Below are 21,642 nucleotides of genomic sequence, written 5' to 3'. Positions count from 1 at the left end.
CAATGCGCACCATCCAAGGGATGGATACGCTTGAAACTCGGACTTGGGGGGTAGGGGGGAGGCAAGGGCAACATACGTAACCTAAACATCTGTACCCCCATAATATGTTGAAAAAAAAAAAAAGCAATGGTTCTCAAGACACCGGATATGAAGCAATAAAGGATGACGACCCTTCAGGGACAGGAAATGAGTTTAAAAGAAAAACTGGAAAGGATCAACCTGTTTCCAAGTAACGTAACTGCATTCTAGAACAAAGCTCAAGGATACTTATAGGAATATAATAATGTCCCGTGCCCAAAAACATACATTGAAGATGTCTGGTATCCGATCAAATATCACCAAGCATGAAAAGAAGTAGGAAAGTATGACTCATAATGAGAGGGAAAATCAATCTATAAAAACATAGCAAGAAATGATATGGATGTTTTAATTAGTAGACTAAGTCATTAAAATGTAACTGTATCCCATCCCTAGAGGAAAAAAAATCAATATGTTGAGACATGGAATATGTATAAAATGACCCAAACTGAATTTCTACAAATGAAAACTACAATGTCTAAGGTGAAAAATATACTTTGTAGGAGTAATAGCAGATTAGACTTGCAAAACAAAAGATGAGTGAACGTGAATACATAGTAATGGAAACTTTCCAAAATGAAACCAACAGAGAACAAAGGCTCAAAATCAAATGAACAGAGAATATCAGTGAGTTGTGGAACAACTTTAAGTGACATAATATACATGCAGAGTCCAACAAAGGGGAGGGGAGACAGAAAAAGTATTTCAAGATCTAATGGCCAAAAATATTCCAAATTCAATAAAACTACAAACCCTCAGATCCAAGAAGCTCAACACAAAAATTTATGCTCGTTGAGAAAAGCCAGACAAAGTGTAGAGTAGAGTAGATCCATTTCTGTAATTTCAGAATATATTAACGCAAACTAATCTACAGGAATACAAAGCAGATTAGTGGTTTCCTGCGTTTGCGGGTGGGGGGCAGAAGTGAGGAATTACAATCGGCAGGAAGTTTCTGGGGTGATGGATATGTACATTATTTTGATTTTAATAATGCCTTCATGAGTATAGACATGTCAAAACTTAATTACTAAAGCCAAGGCTACATAGTAGTATGTAGAAATGGTCATTGAGAAGAAGGAAGATCTCAACTGATTTTTATAACACAGCATGGTGGATCTTAACATCCTTCACCGAAGCAAGAAAGCAAGAAAACAGAAAGTTTTTGTGTTAAAAAAAATAAAAATAATAACCTCACCTCCCAAGAGATGTCTCAGAGTCAGTGTCATAAACTTCCAGGTAGTCATTTGTGCAATTATAATGAAATTCCAAATGAAATCTTTCGAATATCAAACGAATCAAGTGGTCAGGTTGGACTAATATATGCCAGGTACAGTTGATACCCTGGGGGTAGATATTTGGATGGCCAGGACTTTGAATGACTCCTGTTGACTCTGTAAGAATTTTTCCACATGCTGTTGAAATAAAAATTATAATAATTATCACAAGTAACCAACAATCTCTCTGGATGTCAAAATAAAATACTCTGATCATAACTTCTTAAAAGTTCAAAAAGAAAAAATGTTTCTTATATACCACTTAAGATAACTTAGTTTTTCTTTTATTAACAGATACCAAATTAACTATTGATATGTGTTGATTATGAAATATATATTCTTTATCTTTGAATGTGCTTCAAAGTTTTTCACAGCATAGATGATTTTATATAATAATTTATTTCCATAGTTCACTTATTCTGATATACGCCCAAGAGGAGCAAAAAGAAACAATCTCTTACCCAAATACTCAGTACTGAACTTAGCCATGAAACCACGATTTTCAGTAGAAGAACTTTTCACGAATGTGATGTAAAGAAAATTGTACACGGATGTTATAAACGAAGGTGTGTCTGTGCCACAATACTTTTCATTTTCAGGGGAACCCAAAATGGAATTGCTACCGATCTAAAATAGAAAAGAAGTATTCAATTTTGTTGGACATCTATTTTAGAAAACTGCTTTAAGAATAATTGTTTCTGAAATGTTTTTAATATAGTAAAAATCAATTTGAAAATACAATCAATTTTACCACATTTTAGTCATCCCAAAAGAAACTCCATGTCCATTAGCAGTCACTCCCAACTCCCTTGAAACCAGAGCCCCAGGCAGCCACTAATCCACTTTCTATCGCTATAGATTGTCTATGCTGGACATTTTAAGCAAATGGAAGCATACAATATGTGGTCTTTTATGACTAGCTTCTTTCATGTAGTATAATGTTTTCAAAGTTCATCTATGTTGTAATATGTATCATTACTTCATTCATTTTTCATGCCATATAATTTCCATTGTAAGGGGATAGCACATTTTATTTATCCATTTATCAATTGATGGAAATTTTTGTTTCTACTTTTAAATTGAGAATAATGCATGTGCCATTTGCATATGCTATTATAAATAATGATTATAAGCATATTCATATACAAATTTTTGTGTGGACATTTATTTTCATTCTCATTAAGTATATACCTAAGAGCAGAATTGTTGGACCAGATGGTAACTCTATGTTTAACTTTTTGAGGAACTGACAACTGTTTTCCAAAGTGGCTACATCCCTACTAGCAGTGCATAAGTGTTTCAGGTTTTCCACATCCCAGCCAATCCTTGCTATTATCTGACTTTTTGATTGCAACCATCCTAGTGGGTCTGAAGTGGTACCTCCCTGCGGTTTCAATTTACATTTTCCTAATGACCAATAATGTTGAGCCATCTGTTCACGTGCTTATTGTCCATTAGTATACCTTCTTTGAAGAAATGTTTATTCATATCCTTTCTCCTTTTAAAATATCAGGTTGTTTTTAATTTTGAATAAATCTAATTTTTTAATTTTTTCTTTTGTTGTTTGTGCTTTTTGTGTCATATCCAAGAAGGCTTTGCCTAACCCAAGGTCACAAGTACTTACTCCTATTTCATGTAAGAGTTTCATAGTTTTAGCTCCCACATTTAGGTCTATAATCTATTTTTAGTTAATTTTTTTATACATCCAAATTCGTAATTTTGATGTGGATATTCAGCACAATTGGTTGAAAAAAAACTATTTTTCCCCACTGATATGACTTGGCATCATTTTCATAAATCAATCAGCCATTAAAAGCATGGGGGTTTAATTCTGAATTTTCAGTTCTGTTCCATGGATCTATATTTATGTACTTACTCCAACAACATCAATGCTCAATTATTGTCGTTTTGTTCTATGTTTTGAAATTGGAAAGTGTGAGTCCTACACCTTTGTTCTTTTTGAAGAATGCTTTGGTTATTCTGGTTCCTTTACATATTCATATGAATTTTACAATCAGCTTGTGAATTTCTGCAAGAGAATCAGCTGGGATTTTTGTAGGGATTGAATTGAATCTTTAGATCAGTTTGGGGAATATTGCTATCTTAACAATATTAAGTCTTCTAATTCATGAACATGAAATGTCTTTCCATTTATTTAGGTCTTCTTTAATTTCCTTCAATGATGATTTATCGTTTCAGAGGACAAGTTTTACATTTTTTTTCAAGTGTATTCCTTAATCTTCACTGTTTTTAATGCTATTATAAGCGGAATTTTTTCCTCGATTTTATTTTCAAATTGTTCCTTGCTAGTGTATAGAAAAAGAAATGATTTTATATTTTGATCTTTTAACCTACAACTTGCTGAATTTGTATATTAGTTCTAAAAATAGTTTTTTATGTGTGTTAATTTCTTATGATTTTCTATATACAAGGTCATGTTATCTGTGAATAGAGATAGTTTTACTCCTTCCTTTCCATTCTGGATGCAATTCATTTCTTTTCCTTGCTTAATTTCCAATATGAGAATTTCTAGTGTATGTTGAATAAAGTGGTAGAACAGACATCCTTGTCTTTTTACTGATCACAGAGGCAAAGCATTTAGTGTTTCATCATTAAATACGATGTTAGATGTGGGTTTTTTAAATAGATGTCCTTTATCAGATTAAGAGAGTTCCCTTCTATTCCTAGTTTGTTGAGTGTTTTTATCACGAAAAGATTATTGGATTTTGTCAAATCCAGCAAAATCCAAATTCTGCATCTACTGAGGTGATCGTGTGGTTTTTTGTCCTTTATTTTATTGATACCATGTCCTACATTAATTGATGTTTGGATGTTATGCCAACCTTGAATTCCTGAGATAAATCTCACTTAATCCTTTTTATATGCTGACTTCAACAAGCTAGTATTTTGTTGAGGATTTTTGCATCTATATTTGTAAGAGATATTGGTCTGTACAAACTACTTTTGTTTCATGTAACAGATTTAAGAATAACATGAGGTAATATTTTTAATAATATACAACCAAATACAAATTTTTTTTTTATTCTTACCTCAATATAATCCGTATCACAGTGGGCAGAACTTCTAATTTCAAAGTCAGTGAAGTTGAGAAGAACTACTTGGCCTCGGGGCTGGTGGATGGTCCACCTACAGACTCTTTCTCCAGGATACACATTAGGATAAAAGGGCGAGCGAATGACCCCTTCTCCAGTTAATTCACCCCCACAAGCTGTAAATATAAAAATTATAGTAGTGTTTTTCCGGAGATAAATAATTCTTCTTTTCAATTTTATTGCAAAACCCAACACTGCCTAAGGAGATAATTGAATATGACATTTCTATGAGAATATTTTCCTCTCCACTTGAGGACATTAAATGACTAAATTATTTCAAAAAATTAAAATGCTTCAATCAGGCAAATTAAACATTTAAATATTAAGCACAAGCTTCCTTACCAACTTCATAAACAGCTCTGAAACTAGCTTTTTCAACAGAAGCGTCTATTTTAAACCTTATCCAGATCCTATTGGTGATGGATTTAATGTGAGAGATGGTTCCATTGTCACAGACTTTTCCAAGTAAGGTTTCATCATCTCGAACCTAAACAGAAAAATAAAATAGATTTGCAATACTCATCAAAAAAATTACCTTGTCAATTATTTGGAGATGGGAAAATGGAAGACTCAAAATGGGTGATAATCTAATTTGAGTTACATATTTACATTATTTTTAAAAGTAGTCAGTGGGTCATTTTTTAGCTTAATACAGTAACACTAAATACTGATAAAATTGTAAGCCAATAAAATCCAAAAGCATAAGAACTTTAAAGATGTACAATTTCCACAATGTCAAAGAGGAAATAAATTTACAATTTTGGGTGACTTAGAAAACAATAAAAAATGAGAATATTACATATCAAAACATACAAGTGTTAAGGTCGGGCACGCTGGCTCACGCCTGTAATCCTACCACTCTGGGAGGCCAAGGCGGGCGGATTGTTTGAGCTCAGGAGTTCAAAACCAGCCTGAGCAAGAGGGAGATCCCGTCTCTACTAAAATAAAAAAATAAGCCAGGCATGGTGGCGCATGCCTGTAGTCCCAGCTACTCGGGAAGCTGAGGCAGTAGGATCGCTTGAGCCCAGGAGTTTGAGGTTGCTGTGAGCTAGGATGATGCCACAGCACTCTAGCCAGGGCAACAGAGTGAGACTCTGTCTCAAAAAAAAAAAAAAAAAAAAACCATACAAGTGTTAGCCAAATCTGTAATTAGAGGAAGTCATGTACAAAACTGTTTTCATTATAGAAAGAAAAAAAAGACAGAAAGGTAGATGAAAGAGAGAGAGAGAGAGAAAAAAAAACTAAGGAGTTAAAACATTAGAAATAAGCTATAAAATGAGAAAGAATAAAGTAAAAATAAAGGCAAAACAATAAATAAAATACTGAAGAAGGCATAATTCATAAATATATTCCAGAACTGGGTTTTTCTGAAAGATTTTGGGGAGTGAGGATATAAAAGACAAATCTCTGGCCAGTATAATAAATAAAACAGAAAATAAGCACAAATATACAAAATTAAAAATGACAAAGACATATACCAAGGAATTTTTAAAACATAATAAATCTACATACAACACTATGCTAATATATTGAATATTTAAATGGGTTATTTCCAGAAAAAAATAAATTACTAAAATTATCTGAAGGAGAAGAAAAAATCTGAACAGACATAAGCCATAGATAAAATTGAAAACATTATCAAATAATTATTCTCCCCCTCCCAAAAGAAGATAAACTCTCAGAAGATGCTCTACTTGGTAAGTTCTTTTAAACTTTTAAGGAAGGGATAATTCCCATATATAATTTGTTCTAAGATACATTCAAACATAGAACAATTCCCAACTAATTTTTCTCTGAACCCTGTTATCAAATCCCAAAATAGACAATAGAAATGAAAACAATAAACCGATCTCACCTATTAATATAGAATAGACACAAAAATCCTAAACACAGCCCTAAAGAAATGAATTCACAGTTCATTGTTAGCCTTAGATACCAAATCAAATATAGGAATAATAGTAATGCAAGGAATGTTGGAAATTATATATAAGTTATAAATTGACTTCATCAGTAAATCCAATAAGATAAACCATATGAGATAGCTCCATTAATGTAAAAACGTTTGTTAGCATTTCTGACTTATTAAAAACAAAACTTAGAAAGTCAGGAGAAAAAGAAAAATTTCCTTCATATAATAAAATCTACCAGTTATAAATCAACAGCCAATATCTTATAGTGTAGTGGCCATGAACACAGTCTATGGACCTGGGTTCAAATCCCACCTTTCACTTATAAATCTCCTCACTTAATAACCTTGAGCAAGTTACTACATCATCTAAGCCCATGGGGTTGTTGAAGCAAATAGGTAAAACAATAGTGTAAATTCCTTAGCAAGATGCCTGGTAATGGAAAATGTTGACCAAAGGGTAGCTGTTGTTACGCTTGACATTTTTAGCAGTAAAACACTGGAGGCTTCTCACTATGATCAGGAATTATTAAATGGATGTTCATACTTCTCCTGTTCTATAAAATTATTCTGGAGGATCTCGCCATCCAAATATTAATTCATTCACTTAATTAGCATTATCAAGATATGAATAAATACCAGGACCTGCGCTGGAGATAGAATTGTGAAAGACAGTCACTACTCACAGGAATTTATGACAGACAAGAACATCTTTAAAGTATGATGAGTGTGACGTTTGAGAAAGTGCAGGGTGCTGCATCACTACTTAGCCAGTGGTTCTCAGGGGGGACCATGGTCAGGTGTTTGGGAAATTAGTGAGGGCATTTTTTTTGTTTTTGTTTTTGTTTTAATGACAATTAAAACACCGGTAGTGGGGCACTACTGGCATTTAGTGTCTAGGGACCAATGACACTAGACAGCCTGAAATGTGGAATCACACACAACAATTCTCCTAAATCCTGCGTGGCATTCATATAAGTGAAAGTTCTGTTATTAGGTGTAAAATCTAGCTCTATTTTACATATAAGTGTAAAATATTTTTGCACAATGTAATGCACACTGAACTTTCCACGATTATAAGTAGAGTGTAAATTGAAGTGCTTTTTTTTTTCCTCCCGGACATCTGCCAAGAGTTGGTCACCATTTCAGAAAAATTAGCCACCAACCCACATAACCGTGTCAGCCTGTGTTTGAACTGTAGCATTTACAACAATTTAGGGCACAGACAACTGACTGCTTCATTTTGTCTTCTAGTGGAGCTTACCCAGGCTTTTCACATACTGAAATAAATGCGATTTTACATTTATTTCTCCTTAATGTTGTACTTGCAACTTTACATTTTTTGAATATAGTGTGTGTAGAGAGGTTACGCCGTCAATGCGTTTCATTTCTGAACAGTGAAAAAGTGATACAAAAAGGTCTTAAAATGTAGAGAACCACTGGCTTAACCAAAGACTCTGAACTCACAGGGGATTATTGAAAACTTCTCAGCAGAATAATCTTTACGCTGAGACCTGAAGGATGAGTAGGAATTATCTAGGCCAAGGGGGACAGGCAGTACAGAGAAGATTTTAAAAGTATGGTATTCAAAGCTGGGAGGGGTACGGTGACAGAGTTACTCTCAACCGTAACTGGTAGAAGTATAAAGTTATGGAAAATAACTTGACCACATGTGTTAGGAGTATTTCACGTCTAACCTTCTATCATTTTCAAGATGCAGGCAAAGATGCACATGGATCCACATCAAAGTACGCTCTATTATAACAAGAATTGAAACTGTTCTAAACGTCTAATAATAGTGGAATGATTAAATAAATTATGATTCAGCCATATGATAGAGTCTTGCACAGACATAAAAAATCACATGCCTCTCCCCTGACTCAGGCTCATACCAGTTCCCTTCTCCGAACTCTTACAACATCTATAACACAAATTTCACATACTGTAGTAAAGTTATGCTAAATTTCTCTCTAACTGAACAGCAAATCTCTGAGGGAGGTGAAAACCTTTGAACCCTCCTTAGCATCTAATAAAAAACTTTGCAAGTAGGTATTTGACAAATTCTTGTTGATTTATTAATTCCAAGGTGCAGTGTGAGGGTTCAAGTTTTGTTAGAGGTACAGACATACTACAGTTCTTGAAAACCAGAAAGCATGAAACACAGAGTGAGGTATCTTCCTGCTCCCTAATCCTCCAGGCTTCTATGTGCTCCCGCAAAGACTGGAGTCTCTCTTTTCTGTTTTGCGCATTAGAAGATGACAAGAAGGAAGAAAAACAGCCAAATAGCAACGGAGCGAGCTGAAGTGGGCCATTCCCCTGGGCCTTGACTAATGAAATTCAAGGATCTTAGCAAGGAGAGAGGCAGCTGCGGTACAAATGTTTTAAGAGGAACTTATAGGGCTCAAGGGCCCCAAACCTAGAAGGCGCAATTGATTTTGGCTCTGTTTCTCTCTCTGTGGAAATGAAACCTTATTAATTCTGAAAGCCTGTATTCTCCCTGGAACCCAGACATGGCCATACTTGAACTATAATCCCTTTGAAAGAGATACAAAAACAAAATTCATCAAATGCTCTAAAGTGACCCCAATGCTGTTGCAGCACATCTCGCATTCGAATATTCCAGGATGTCGTATGTTTGCACACCCCCCACCAAAATCTCTTTCCTTAGTGCTTGTGAACTAGGATAGACTGTGTTATTTTTCATAATTATTCACTCTCCTCCCTGTAAAAGGATTGACTATCTATGCTTTTTGCCATGTGACTTGCTACACCTCCCTGTGGAGAACTAATACTTATCCTTCCATTGACTGTGGGCTTAGCCATAGGACTTGCTTTGCTCAACAGAATGTGAGCAGAAGCGAAGTATCAATTTCCAAGGAGAAGCTTTGGAAGTCGATGCACAATTCAACCATCTTTTACTTTTCCCTCTCACAAGACCAAGAGCCCAGGGTGGCGAAGACGTAGGAAACAGAGCAGCAGAGCGGCAACTGATCCAAAACCAACACATGAACATGAGCAAAAAATAAACATACAGTATTGTAAGCCACAGCCATTTTTGGTTTGTTATTGTTTTTTATTTGTCTGGCTACTGTTATTGATAGTTTGTTATTTTAGCATAACCTAGAGAAAAATGACAAATATCTGAACCTGGTTTAAGTAAAACAAAAATTTTTTTTCTTAAGGAGTCAGGGGAAGCCTTGCCAGGATCATTGCAGAGGGGTCACAACCAATTCATTAGTGGGTCACATCTGCAAAGAAATGACAAGGACCAGTTCAAGACTGTAGTGCTGTGTGGACCAGGCCCAGGTTTCTCGTGGATGGCCTTACTCATCCAGCAGAATGTTTCAGGCCCACAGCTGCACTATGTAACCTGCGACCCATGATTTTTAGCCTATGGAGTATTCCAAATGGCTTCGGATTTTTATGTTCATCAAACTAAACCAGTTCCTGAAGAGAAACTACTCATAAAAAACTGAGTTCTTATAAAAAAACTATTTCCTGTAGAGAGAGCTAAAGTAAACGGGACTGAAAAACACCATTTATATGAAATTTTAAACGTGAGATCTAGAGCCCAGTAAGTAGTACACTGTAACATCTGGAATGAGTTAGGTCCCGAAGCCATGTCTTAATGTGCATGTTCGTGTGTTTGTGCCTGCCAGAAATCCAGATTTGTTTTTCTGTTACAATTTCTAAAATCCCTTTAAGTACTAAATTTTAATTCAAAGCAAACCAAATATGCTGGCATTAGGCTTTGGTTCGTCCGAGAGCTGAAAACAGAACCCTACCATATGGTAGTGTTTAACGTTTGGCTTCCTGTGAAGTGAGCTTCAGGTTGACATACCCCTTAGCTAAGGAGAGACCTGACCTTGGAGAGGAGCTTTGGGTTAATCTGGGTGAGCAGGAGGGGAATGTGGCCCCCGCCCCAGATGAGAGAATAAGGGCTGAGGGATAAGAGAGGGGAGAAGCCACTTAGGGACTCAAATTGTTTTCTTTGGTTATCCTTTGTTCTCCATCAGTATGTTTTATGATTTCATAATCAACATTTTAAAGCTTTTTATGCCTTGTGAAACAGTGCTCCTTCTAACATGTCTGTGAATAAACATATCCTTTATCTGATTTTTTAAAAATTTGATATTCTAAACTTAAGAACACTTTTCTAGTTTTACCTAGAATTGCCTTCCTTCATGATCGCAAGCTCCGGTATGGCACCTTCTCCTCCCCTCCTTTCTCCGTATCTTCATCATCATCATCACCCTATTAACTTTTAGTGACGATTCATTGTGCGACAGGCACTGCACAAAGAACATTCTCATTGTTTCTCTTTGCCTTCAGAATACAACCCAAGCTCTTTATCTCAGCCTAGAAGGCCCTACAGGATCTAGCTGCTGCCTAACTCATATTTCTGTCATCCAACCCTTTGTTATTCCAGCCGCCCTAGTCTGTTTTCAATTCTTGCAATTTATTTTTTCTCAGTTCGGTCTCTAGGGCTGCACTGGCACCTTGACCTGGACTCTCCCTTCTCTTAGCTCTTTGCATTGCTATCGCCTCCTCATCTGCAGACCTAGTACGTGATACCCTCTAGAAGCGACCTCTAACCATTCCACTAAAGGCAGTAACCCTGTTTTTTCTCTCACAGTACTGTTTCCTTCCTGCACAATACTTACCCCCCCCTTGAAATCATATAGTGTGTGCTTGCTTGTTTAATATCTATTTTACATATCCATTCCCTAGCGTAGTGCCTGGCACCTAAACTGTTTGATAAATAGAGAATGAATAGGTAAATAAATGAATGACCTCTTTCCATCCTTTTTAGGAGAATACTATTACTATCCTTATTACAGATGAGGAAACTGAGACATGCAGATATCATTAATAAATACCTTGCCTTTAGTAACACAGAGAGTTGAAGTCTTTTATCATGTTTTCATGCAATATTGTTGTCATTTTATATCAGATAAGTACTGACCACGCTCTCTGTTCGGCCTCGTAGTTTGCTGCATTCTTGATTAATGTTCTTTCCATATACTCTTGCTCTGCATCACACTTTTTCTACCAGGTTTGTGGTTTCTGCATGAACATGCAACTCCTTAACAAATAGCAAAAAGTTATACGAGCTCTCACAGAACGCCGAAACTACATGGTTCTACCATCTCAGTGCTTTTCCTGGCTCCCACTACTGCAACCTACAGAATTATTTCACTTGAGTAATGGTGTCTCTCATCACTTCATTAAAAAGCATCAGGATAGCTGAATAGTTGTAGAAAAACTGTGCTGACAATGACACAGTCCAGAAACTAACCAAATATTTCGAGTCTCTGCCAAAACCCCAAATCCAATATGCTAAAGAATGCAAATTATTGAATGTACCCTCATTTCCCCTTTCCTTCTGCCCTCTCTAGAAAGATGATTTCCCGAAATATAATTAATTTCAAAATATTAACTAAACAACAATACTAGTCGTCCTATTCTGGTGTGTTTGCTTGCAGTATCTACGTTCAGCTCCAGTTGTCAGAGGCCTTATTCTTTCTCTGCCATTTAGGTCTTACCCTGTAGAATTATCCTGTGAATCACAGCCATGGGACTCTGACCAGCACGTCCACTTCAGGGAAACAAGTATGTTCATGCAGGGCAAAAGTCATGGCTGTCCCTCCACCAATCCTGACACAGTAGCTGAATCATTTCAATGCCTAACAAGTAACAAAAGGAGGTCCCTTCTGAATTTGAATTCACCTAGAGACGTCAGGAGATGTGGGAGTGCCGTGTAGGGGTTCAGCTCATTGTTCTCGTCCACATCCTCAATTTTTTCATTCTTTTAAATCATGAAGATTTTACCTGGGTGTTGAATTTCATCATGTCTCACAGGTTTTGATACATAGCATTTCCTGTTTGCTATATTCTATCTAGTCTTTCCTTTCATTTTTTATTTCCGTCTCAATCCAATAATTATTTAGGAGGGAGTTCATAGATTTCTAAGTACTTGGGCATTTTAAAATGTTTAGCAATAATTTCTTTTTGAGGTCTATTGTAAGGAGATGTCCAATTTTTGCTTTGTTAACCAACTGGGATTATCATAGAGGCGTAAAATAGGATGAATTTGTGATTCAATGCCACTTGTACCATAGATATATTCCCTAAATACCAGAAACCAAATTCAATGTAAATTACTTCTTCCTATCTTATTAATTATATTTTTCAACTTTTCTATTTTTGTTTGCTTTTCACATCTAAGAAGGAACAACTTCCCCAGAAGCCCTACTCTTTCTCCAGAAGGCACGTCTCTCCCCTTCCTTTATGAGTTTCTCTTGACGTGCTCCTTTTCCAATTCCCCAGAGTCTTTACAAAAAGGGGAGGCAGATGTTTCGGGATCGGTCAAGGAGATTTGGTGGAGTGAAGGAATCTGTTCATTTCACTCTTCATTTTACCTCAAGCCTTGGCCTTAACATCATATAGGCTTCTTAATTTATTATTCAGCCTATAACTTACATTCTCTGGGATTAAAAATTAAACTTTCATTACTATCTTACATGTCCTTTGCTTAGAGTTCTGATAGCTTAAATCACTTATGAAATATTAATGAGAGAAACTTCTTTTTATTCTGGAAAGATGCTTCTGTCACATTCATTGAACTATTTTATACACTTGAACATTCTTTTAGACAAAAACAGATGGACTAACAGTTGATCTGTTCTTCTATTCATTCTTTTGTAGCCACGTCACATCTTCCCTGAGCAATGTGTGTTTTTAGAAGTAGAAACTTTACTTGAGACAGATACATAAATCTAAGGAAATGTAAATGTCTGCTTCTTGTTTAAAAAGAAAAGAAAAAGGAAAAGAAAGACATGCTATTTTGGGTTTGGGCAATATCATACACATTTTGCAGTTAAAATTTATTTTCAAATGAATGTTGATGGAGCTCTCCTACTGAGCAAAAAGTAAGTCTTTCAAAACCACACGTCCATGAAAGATATACACTAGACAATTGTATCTTAATCTTCATTTAAAGGGTATGTTTGCATGGCCACAAAGCATCTGGAACCACATAATGAGAAGATTTGTGATTCCTAAGAGTGTACCTATTCACACTCAAAAGAAAATTCCTTATTATAATTCTCCCACATCTCTTTAGCATTCCCTCTCTGCTCTTCATTATTTTTAAAACTTGGGGTGGTCTGATTTCACTCATAAATAGGGTTAGTAAATGACAAAGTCATCTCCCCTCTAAACCGCCAAAGTATTGGAAACACCATCATATTTTTATTTTATTCCTTTGCATAAATATTTCACTTTTTAAATATAGCTTTTAAAAATGAAGTCACCATTTTGGGGAGCAACATATTGAGTCCCAATGTCATTTGAATTTGGTTCCTGTATCACTTTCTTCTACAACTATTATCTGAAGAATATCAAGAGAAGTAGACATACTTTAAAAAAAAAAAAAGGGTTCAGTTTACAAATTTTCCCAATGAATAGAGAAGATTTAATGACAAGAACTTTGATATAAGTCAATATATGTCTAGACAGAAACCCCAAGAGGTACATCTAGGTTCTATTTTGATAATAACTAGAGTTTGACCTTTGTGGGCCTCTGTTTCCTCATTTGTAAAATTAAGGATTTGGATTAGATGACCTTTGGGATTCTTCCTGATTATAAAATTCCACAAATTGACTGGCTGTATTTCTTTAGATTGGTCAAAGAGATAATAGAAAAAAATCTTCTCAGCTGTTTAAATCACCATATATCTTCTGTGCTTCTGAATAATAGAGATCTTTTATTTTTTTTTCCATCAACAACCCTTAAGGGAAATTTGATCGAGACGTTGCAGGCATGTGGTTACATCAGAATGTGGATAGCTCTATGGCCAGCCATGAAAGTGCCTTATTGTTGGTCTCTGAACGGATAAGTTCAAGGCAAGAGTTAAAAATTTGGTCTAGGAAAATCTTGTACTCATATGTTTTTAATTCCTAAATTCTTTTATCATTCATTTCCTTGATTTTATCCTCACAAAGTGCAGAGGAATAGGTAGGGCATCTTACTGAAGTAGGAACTGAAGGATCCAGATGAAGAATTGTCCAAGGTCATACAGTCATCTAATGGCAGAACCAAAATAAGAGCTTAGATGAATTAACTCCAATCCCATTCTGGCTACAAAACAGTCTGCCATTCTGGTTTACAGAATTAAACTCTTTCAATGCCAGCTTTATGATTTTTTTTTTCTGATAACTATTCAGAGGAGTTCATTAACTCCTCACTGAATGCGGGGAACGTGGCCAGTGTTCCCTGCAAAAAACCGGATCCCTTTGGTAGAGTTGCAAGGGATAAGAAAATAATAGAGAGAAATGGAAAATGGAAGAAATAAAAGAATACACTGAGACAAAGATATAGTTTTATAAGTTTATAAAGATTATAGGCAAAGTGGGAGCTCAGGGGGCTCGGACCTCTCCGTTGGTCTCAAAAAGCCCTGAATGAGGTCTTACATGGTAACTTATAGAAAATAGTGAACAATTGTCAGGGGTAACAAATTTACATAACAACAGGTAGTATCTCTCAGGTTAACAGATTTTCAAAAGGCTTTTACAGAAGGCTTCTACAGATTCTTTAACTAATTCTATTTACCGGAGTAAACGGTTACAAAGTCTTTCAAAGGTTAATTTCTAAATTCTAAGGTAAGTTTGTCATTTAAACAGAGGGGTTAAACAGAGATATGTAAGCTCCATGTTTATTAGGTTATTGTGAATGGAAACAGGTAGTCTAGAGTGGTTTAAACAAAAGCTTTGCTTTCAGCCATCTGGGAAGCTGTCCTTTCTGGGAAGCTGTTTGTTCCAGAGGGCACTCCATTGTCAGCTCTCAGTCTATAGTTTTTAACAGATTCGCTTGTGCTTTACAAAGCAAATCCAATTCTTTAGGTCTGAGAAACGCAGCGCCTCGTGGGATACAGCCGCTACTGCCTTTCAGAGACGCCCTTCCAGTGTAACAGCATATAAAATGCAAACCAGCACATTCACCTATTCCTTCAGGGCAAAGCTCTGTAAAACTCCTAAGACAGATCCTGTCCCCAGACACGTTTAACACTAATTCATGGAGCAACAGCTGAAGTTCAATGATAATGTTCTGCAAAGCCAAAGAGAGGATACATCATTCCAGGTGCTTTGATGGCTCTTTAGAGCCATTAGAACCACCATAAAGGATCTAATAGAAAGGTACCCAAATTTCCCAGAAAATCAGGGCTACAGTCTTGCCTATCTGAGAAATACCACTGGACCCAGCTCCATGTTTTAGTCCTATGATCAAAGAGCCAGGTGTGGAATTGGGAAATTCATGAGACCTTCCTCGCTATACCTCTTGTAGTCAAAGTCACACTACTGCATTTCCATTCTTATCAGAGTTTGGCACAACCGGATCTCCTAAATTCAAATCCGTCTGCACCACTTGCTAGACATGTAACTGTGGGCAAGTAACTTAACTCCTCTGGGCTTCAGTTTCTTGAGATTAAAATAGAAATAATAATGGTCGTTGTGGGGATTCAATGAATTAACTCCTATAAATCACTTACCGTACCTGGCAGGCAGAAAGCAAACAGTAAACATTATCCACTTGATTTATTATAGTATTTTAAAGTCTTAGAACAGTGTGTGGTGCATAGTGATCACTCTCTAATTGTGAGCTATTTTTACTGTTCTCAAAGTAAAAAACAAATGTTGGAAATTTAATTTTTATTTACACAAAAATAATTAAAATTACTCCATAGTGTAAAACTTTAATGTAATTTATAAGAGACTTTATAAAACCTAAATTGAATGAATATACCCATTTACCTCATGATCTGAAATAAAAATTTCTGAATTAAAAAAATACATATTGCTGTAGGGCCTATGGTCAATGTTCTTCTTCAACTAAGTCTAGATCTCATGTTAAAGTTCTGTTTTTTGTTTTTTGTTTTTTTTTTGTCTAAACATAGAGGGAAGAAGATAGGTGATTAGCTAGGTTTTTCTTGGATGAATAAATTGATTTAATTCACAGAAACAAACAAAACTATAATTACCTCTCTGAATTTATGTGAAACAATTATGCTCAACAAAAAATGTTTTGTTTCTCTTGCTCAACACTTTAATTTGTGGCTTGACCAATAATTAAGCAAAAGAAATACCAGGCCCAGCAAACAAAAACTGCCTGTCTCTGGTTCAAATATTCCCTTTATTATAACCATTACCCACATTTAAATCAAAGTTAAAGTTTTCTGGCAGATGGCAGGCGGGACCAATGAAGGAAAAAATCTAACTCCCAAAATAAGAGTTATTCAATACTTTAGCTGAACTCTCTGCCACTGACTAGCTGGGTCACCTGGGCAAATCTCTTAACTTCTCTGGAGTTCCCTCACGTATAAAATTATCCTAGAGAATCTCCGAAATCTTTATCCTATTAGCCTTACTTATTTTGCCTGCACCTTAGTTATTAGGGCTCAGTTTAATAGCCTGCAATTTAGCATCGTTATGAGTTTCTAGTGTAAGACTTTTCTCTTTGTCCTTTGCTGATCTGTTTTACGCAGATTCTTTCATAATCTCTAGGACAGTTGTTCCCAGACTCTAACCTGCAGGAGAATCACCTGGGGGCCTGTTATCATAATAAAACACAAGATGCTGATCCCACCCCTCAAGGTTCTGACTCAGTAGGTCTAGGAAAGGGTATAAAATTGCATTTCTAATAAGATCTTAGGTGATCTGAGTGCTGCTAGCCCAACCACCATTTGAAGACCACCACTCTACAGAATATAAAAATGTTGAACTTACCTCTATGTAACTCTGGGAACAGCCACTCTGGCTTTCCAGCTGCACGTGGGTGAAGTTCACTTGTATTTGCTCTCCCTGAGGCTGCCTTATGATATAGATGCATTGCCTGTTGTGAGGGAAAGGTCCAGACAGCTCTGGAAGGAGTATTTCACCCTCTGGGTCTGTGTAGTTCCCTCCACAAGGCAGATCCGCTAAGGGGAACAGAAAAGAGGAGGAAAATGTCATGTGGATTGTGTTGCTCTGGCTTCCAGACATTGGATCTAATTTTTACACACACACACACACACACACACACACACACACACACACACACACACACAATCATAAACCCACTTTATTCACCCTGTGCAGGCTTAAGCTTCTAATTACAAGATATTCAGTTTGACGTGCATTTGTGGGACATCCTTGTAGTGCCTAAAGAAATAGATATGGAGATGTGTGATCTAATTTACAATCCACTGTTCTTGTCTATAAATCGCTTTTTAAATATATTAATACTCTGCTTCATTCCAAAAAGATTTGAGATAGTTTATAAGATAGATGTGACAAAATAAAATACATAACTACATACATGGAGCAGATTAAAGGAAAAATGATCACAGAATATTAATAGCAAGATGTGGCCAGGGCGAAGTTGATATGCACAGAAAACAGCTACAAGGATCACATGAGTTCAGCCTCAGATTCAGCCTGAAGCCAAAGGAAATGGGGAAAGGGGACCAGTCAAGATGCCCATTGTTACTTTTCCTGATACTGAAACCTAAAGGGTATTTTTGCTGTGAATTCTCATTAAGGGCACAATGACGGATGCCAGGAACAAAACCCTCTGCATCCCTAAACTAAAAACCATAGAGCAGTTCCTTTGTTGTGTTGTTTGCATATTTGTTTGTTCTAAGGTATCAGTGCAGTTTGAAAACATAATACCTAGTAGTATTTCACTGGAAGTGACAATCTAGGGGCCACTAATCCTGGAAGCCGGCTGTTGTGCAGCTTGATCCGAGGATAAAATCCGGATAGACGGCATCGCTCACGGGAACAAGCTCTCTTACAGCAAAAAATCAAACACCCCTAGGGACGTGATGTTCTGAATTATTTAATTTTAGGTGCCTCATATATCTTTATTGTCATGTGGATACAATAATTTAGAGGCCAAGGGTTATTGCAGTATTAATAATAGAGCATTGGGAAGATAAAGAAAAAACATGGAGCTCTGAGAAAAATATTTATAAAGATGTGCTCTTAGTCTCAGAAAGTTAGGCATCTTCTGTATCACATTAAAATATAAACCAACTATAAACACAGCATTGGCCTTCAAGCTCCTATTAAGCTCCCAAGTGGCAGGTTACTTACAAGGGGATGTTAAGTAGGTGATATGGAAGCCTCGGTCGCTAATCTGGGTGTCAGAATGGAAATGAACCCTGGCAAAGGGCCCTGTGGTCTGGAGTGGTGGGACAGAGAGAGTGCTGCAGAATTTCCCCAGAACAGGGTCTTGACGCAAAGGACCATCTCGAATCTAAAACAAAAGAATGCATCCATTAAACTCAAAGTGGTCAGCTTTTAACAAATCGGGCTATTTTGTGCATTAACTTCAAATGATCTGTCATTTCCCTACCACATACATATCTAACACACGGTTAGGGTTCCCGAAGGGGTGGTCTCCCTCTCCCATCCTCCCATGCCTTATCTGCTGTCTGAATTTCAATTCCAAGTTCAGTTGTATCCTTTGAATTTTTCTCATGATGTTACTAATCTAAGCGTTTTCTTTCTTAGGTTTTTTGCCCCCCAAATGTTTCTTTTGAAATTATAAATTCCTAGTGACCTAGAAGAAAATAAATATAAGCAAATAAAAATAGAAGAAAGAATGCCAGTGATGCCAATAGATTCCAAGTTCCAACTGGAACTTGGACCAGGTTTGCAGGAGGATGAGAGGTCAGCAAGGAGGTGCAGTCAGATTGGATGCAATATAAAAACATTGTAATGAGTTTTAAAAATTCAACTTTGATAGTAATTAAGTACCACAATAATGATGATGAGGCCTTAAAAATCCTGTTTTAATTGTTGTTTTTTTTAATCTATTAAATAATCATGTTGATCTCTCTATAATTCTGAGGTAATTGCAAATTCTACACTATGTAGACCACCAAGGAGTCGATGAACTAAAGAATATTTTAATCTGGTCAATTTTGTCCATTCAAATTACTTTTTCTATTAGCAGCAAAGTTATAAGGCAGTGTTACTTTATTCTTACATTTAATTGGTTTCTTGAAATACTGTAACTTGATGAGAAAAGAGAGATACTTCAACACCATCAGAGTGATTGATACTTTCTATTATACGGTATTCAGGAATTAACATGTCAAAATGAAAAAGGCCTCCAATTTTAATTTGATGGAATTTATTGAAAACTAATTTCAAGAAAACTCACTTTACTCTCAACATTTAAATGATCATTTTGAAAAAATTTTCTAGGGAGAGGCATTCCAGTCATTCCCAAAGGTTTCAAATCCATTATCACAATGGCCAAATTACTAATGACTTTTACTCATGGAGATCCTGTTTGACAGCCGCCTCCTTCTATCTTTTATGAATAATTCCATAGCACTCCACACTTCTCTAATGGACTGGGAAAAGCATATTGTCCTTCTAGCATTACTGCAAGGGGTACTGAGATTTATGGTGATAAAAAATACAGGACAACCAAAGAACTCAATCTTCTCAATTATCTTGTCAGTCTACAAACGGAGAGCGACATTTCTGATGTTCCTATACACAGAAATACAATAGCCTTTTTTTTTCCTTCTCCGTGTTTTAATCTTTTACTAATGGTAAGCAGGAAGGGCTCAGGCTAACACCGCTTCTCTCAATGATAATTATCAATACATCCCAGGAAGACTCACCACTTATCAACCTAGTTCAACACAATCACTATTAACTTATTTTTTTCATGAAACACTATAATCAGGCTGGAAAATACCTCGCCAGTCTACCTGAAGATCTGAATCTGCATTGGAGGAGATGGCCATTACTTACTGTTTATTTGATTAATTCTGCTTTTGTCATGGCAGGGGCCTGGGCTTCCAGGTAATGCCGGGAAAAGGAAATGCAGTTATTTCCCAGATTCAAATGGAACTCAGAAAAAGAAGTAAGAAGCTGGCACAATTAAAAATAGGGACTTAGCAAGACTTGGACATTGACTGCCTATTGAAAAATACATCTAACTACTGACAATAAGTTGGGGTTATCCACAAGCATCACTAACCATAGCGCCCTGAGTCCTAATCATACCATGATAGGCTCTATCTAAATGTAATTATTTACCTCAAGATAATCTTTGCTGCAATTATCATGGTGCTCCAGGCTCAAAGTCCCAAAAGTAAATGTTATCAGGAGGTCAAGACTGGTTGTAACATGCCAGACACAATCTCTTCCTGGGGGGTAGTTTCCGGGATACCCCGGAGATTGTATAGAACCATAAGTACCACTCAGTATACCTCCACACTCTGAAAGAAAAGGGAGAAATAACTTTACGTTTGTATACAAGTTATAATTCCTGTAGAATGATCATAGCCCTTGCTGAAAAAAGCCAAACTTCATTTAAACAGCTATGAGCAGTTTTGGACACCCTCATAAGTTAAATAAGACTTCCAGTTTTCCAGTATTATAAAGTTATAGATCTAGAAGTTTTAATTGATAAATAAATGAATGGCTCATGCATTGAGCTCTGTGCTTATAAGCCATCATAGGGTGATGATTTAAAACACAGGGCTGAACTGTCTGAGGGACTATCATATAGCTAAAGTATTCATTTTATAAATGAAGCAATTCAAATATCCATGGTGGTTAAGCCACTGGCCCAGGAGTAGAGCAATAGAGGGGCTGAGCCAGGCTTTCTGAAACCAACCCCACTACCATCTCCACTATATCACACCAGCCCCCGTAAGTTGCTGGCCAATGACTGAAAGAATTTTTCCTTCACTAAGACACACATTTATTTAACAAAGAGTCGGTGGTGGCTTATGAGAAATGCTACTGAAAAATTTAAAAGAAAACGCAAATTATACATACACACACACACATATGTGTACACACAATGGAATATTATTCAGTGTTCAAAAATAAGAAAATCTTATCATCTATGACAATGTGGATGAAACTGGGGGATATTATGCTAAATGAAATAAGTCAGACATAGAAAAACAAATACTACGTAATCTCACTTATGTGTGGAATCTAACGAAGTTAAACTCATAGTAGCAAAAGTAGAATGGTGGTGGCCAGGAGTTGAGAGGTGCGGGAAATGGGGAAATGATGGTCAGAGGGTACAACATCTGAGTTATGCAGGATAAATAAGTTCTAGAGATCCAATGTTGAGCATGGTGACTACAGTTAATAATATTGTGTTAGATACTTAAAAGTTGCTAAGACAGTAGGTCTTAAATATTCTCACCATACACAAAAAATATGGTAACTATGGAAGGTGATAGGT

The 21,642-nt window shown here is 36.3% G+C and overlaps 1 protein-coding gene across 1 annotated transcript in view; it reads right to left on the bottom strand.

Moving 5' to 3' along the window:
* CUBN (cubilin (intrinsic factor-cobalamin receptor)) overlaps positions 1-21,642 on the bottom strand; it is a 259,342-nt gene that overhangs the window by 207,749 nt on the left and 29,951 nt on the right. Inside the window, exons 15-21 of the mRNA XM_012660902.1 lie at positions 20,475-20,656; positions 18,507-18,669; positions 17,157-17,347; positions 4,808-4,952; positions 4,403-4,581; positions 1,814-1,979; positions 1,274-1,490 (exon numbers count right to left, since the gene is read on the bottom strand). Of these exons, the coding sequence (XP_012516356.1) occupies positions 1,274-1,490; positions 1,814-1,979; positions 4,403-4,581; positions 4,808-4,952; positions 17,157-17,347; positions 18,507-18,669; positions 20,475-20,656 (1,243 nt within the window). The remainder of the gene's footprint in view (positions 1-1,273; positions 1,491-1,813; positions 1,980-4,402; positions 4,582-4,807; positions 4,953-17,156; positions 17,348-18,506; positions 18,670-20,474; positions 20,657-21,642) is intronic.

Source organism: Propithecus coquereli, unplaced genomic scaffold (assembly GCF_000956105.1).
Source record: "Propithecus coquereli isolate 6110/MARCELLA unplaced genomic scaffold, Pcoq_1.0 Scaffold69, whole genome shotgun sequence".
Lineage (NCBI taxonomy): Eukaryota > Metazoa > Chordata > Mammalia > Primates > Indriidae > Propithecus > Propithecus coquereli.
This window is presented reverse-complemented; position numbering and strand designations above follow the sequence as displayed.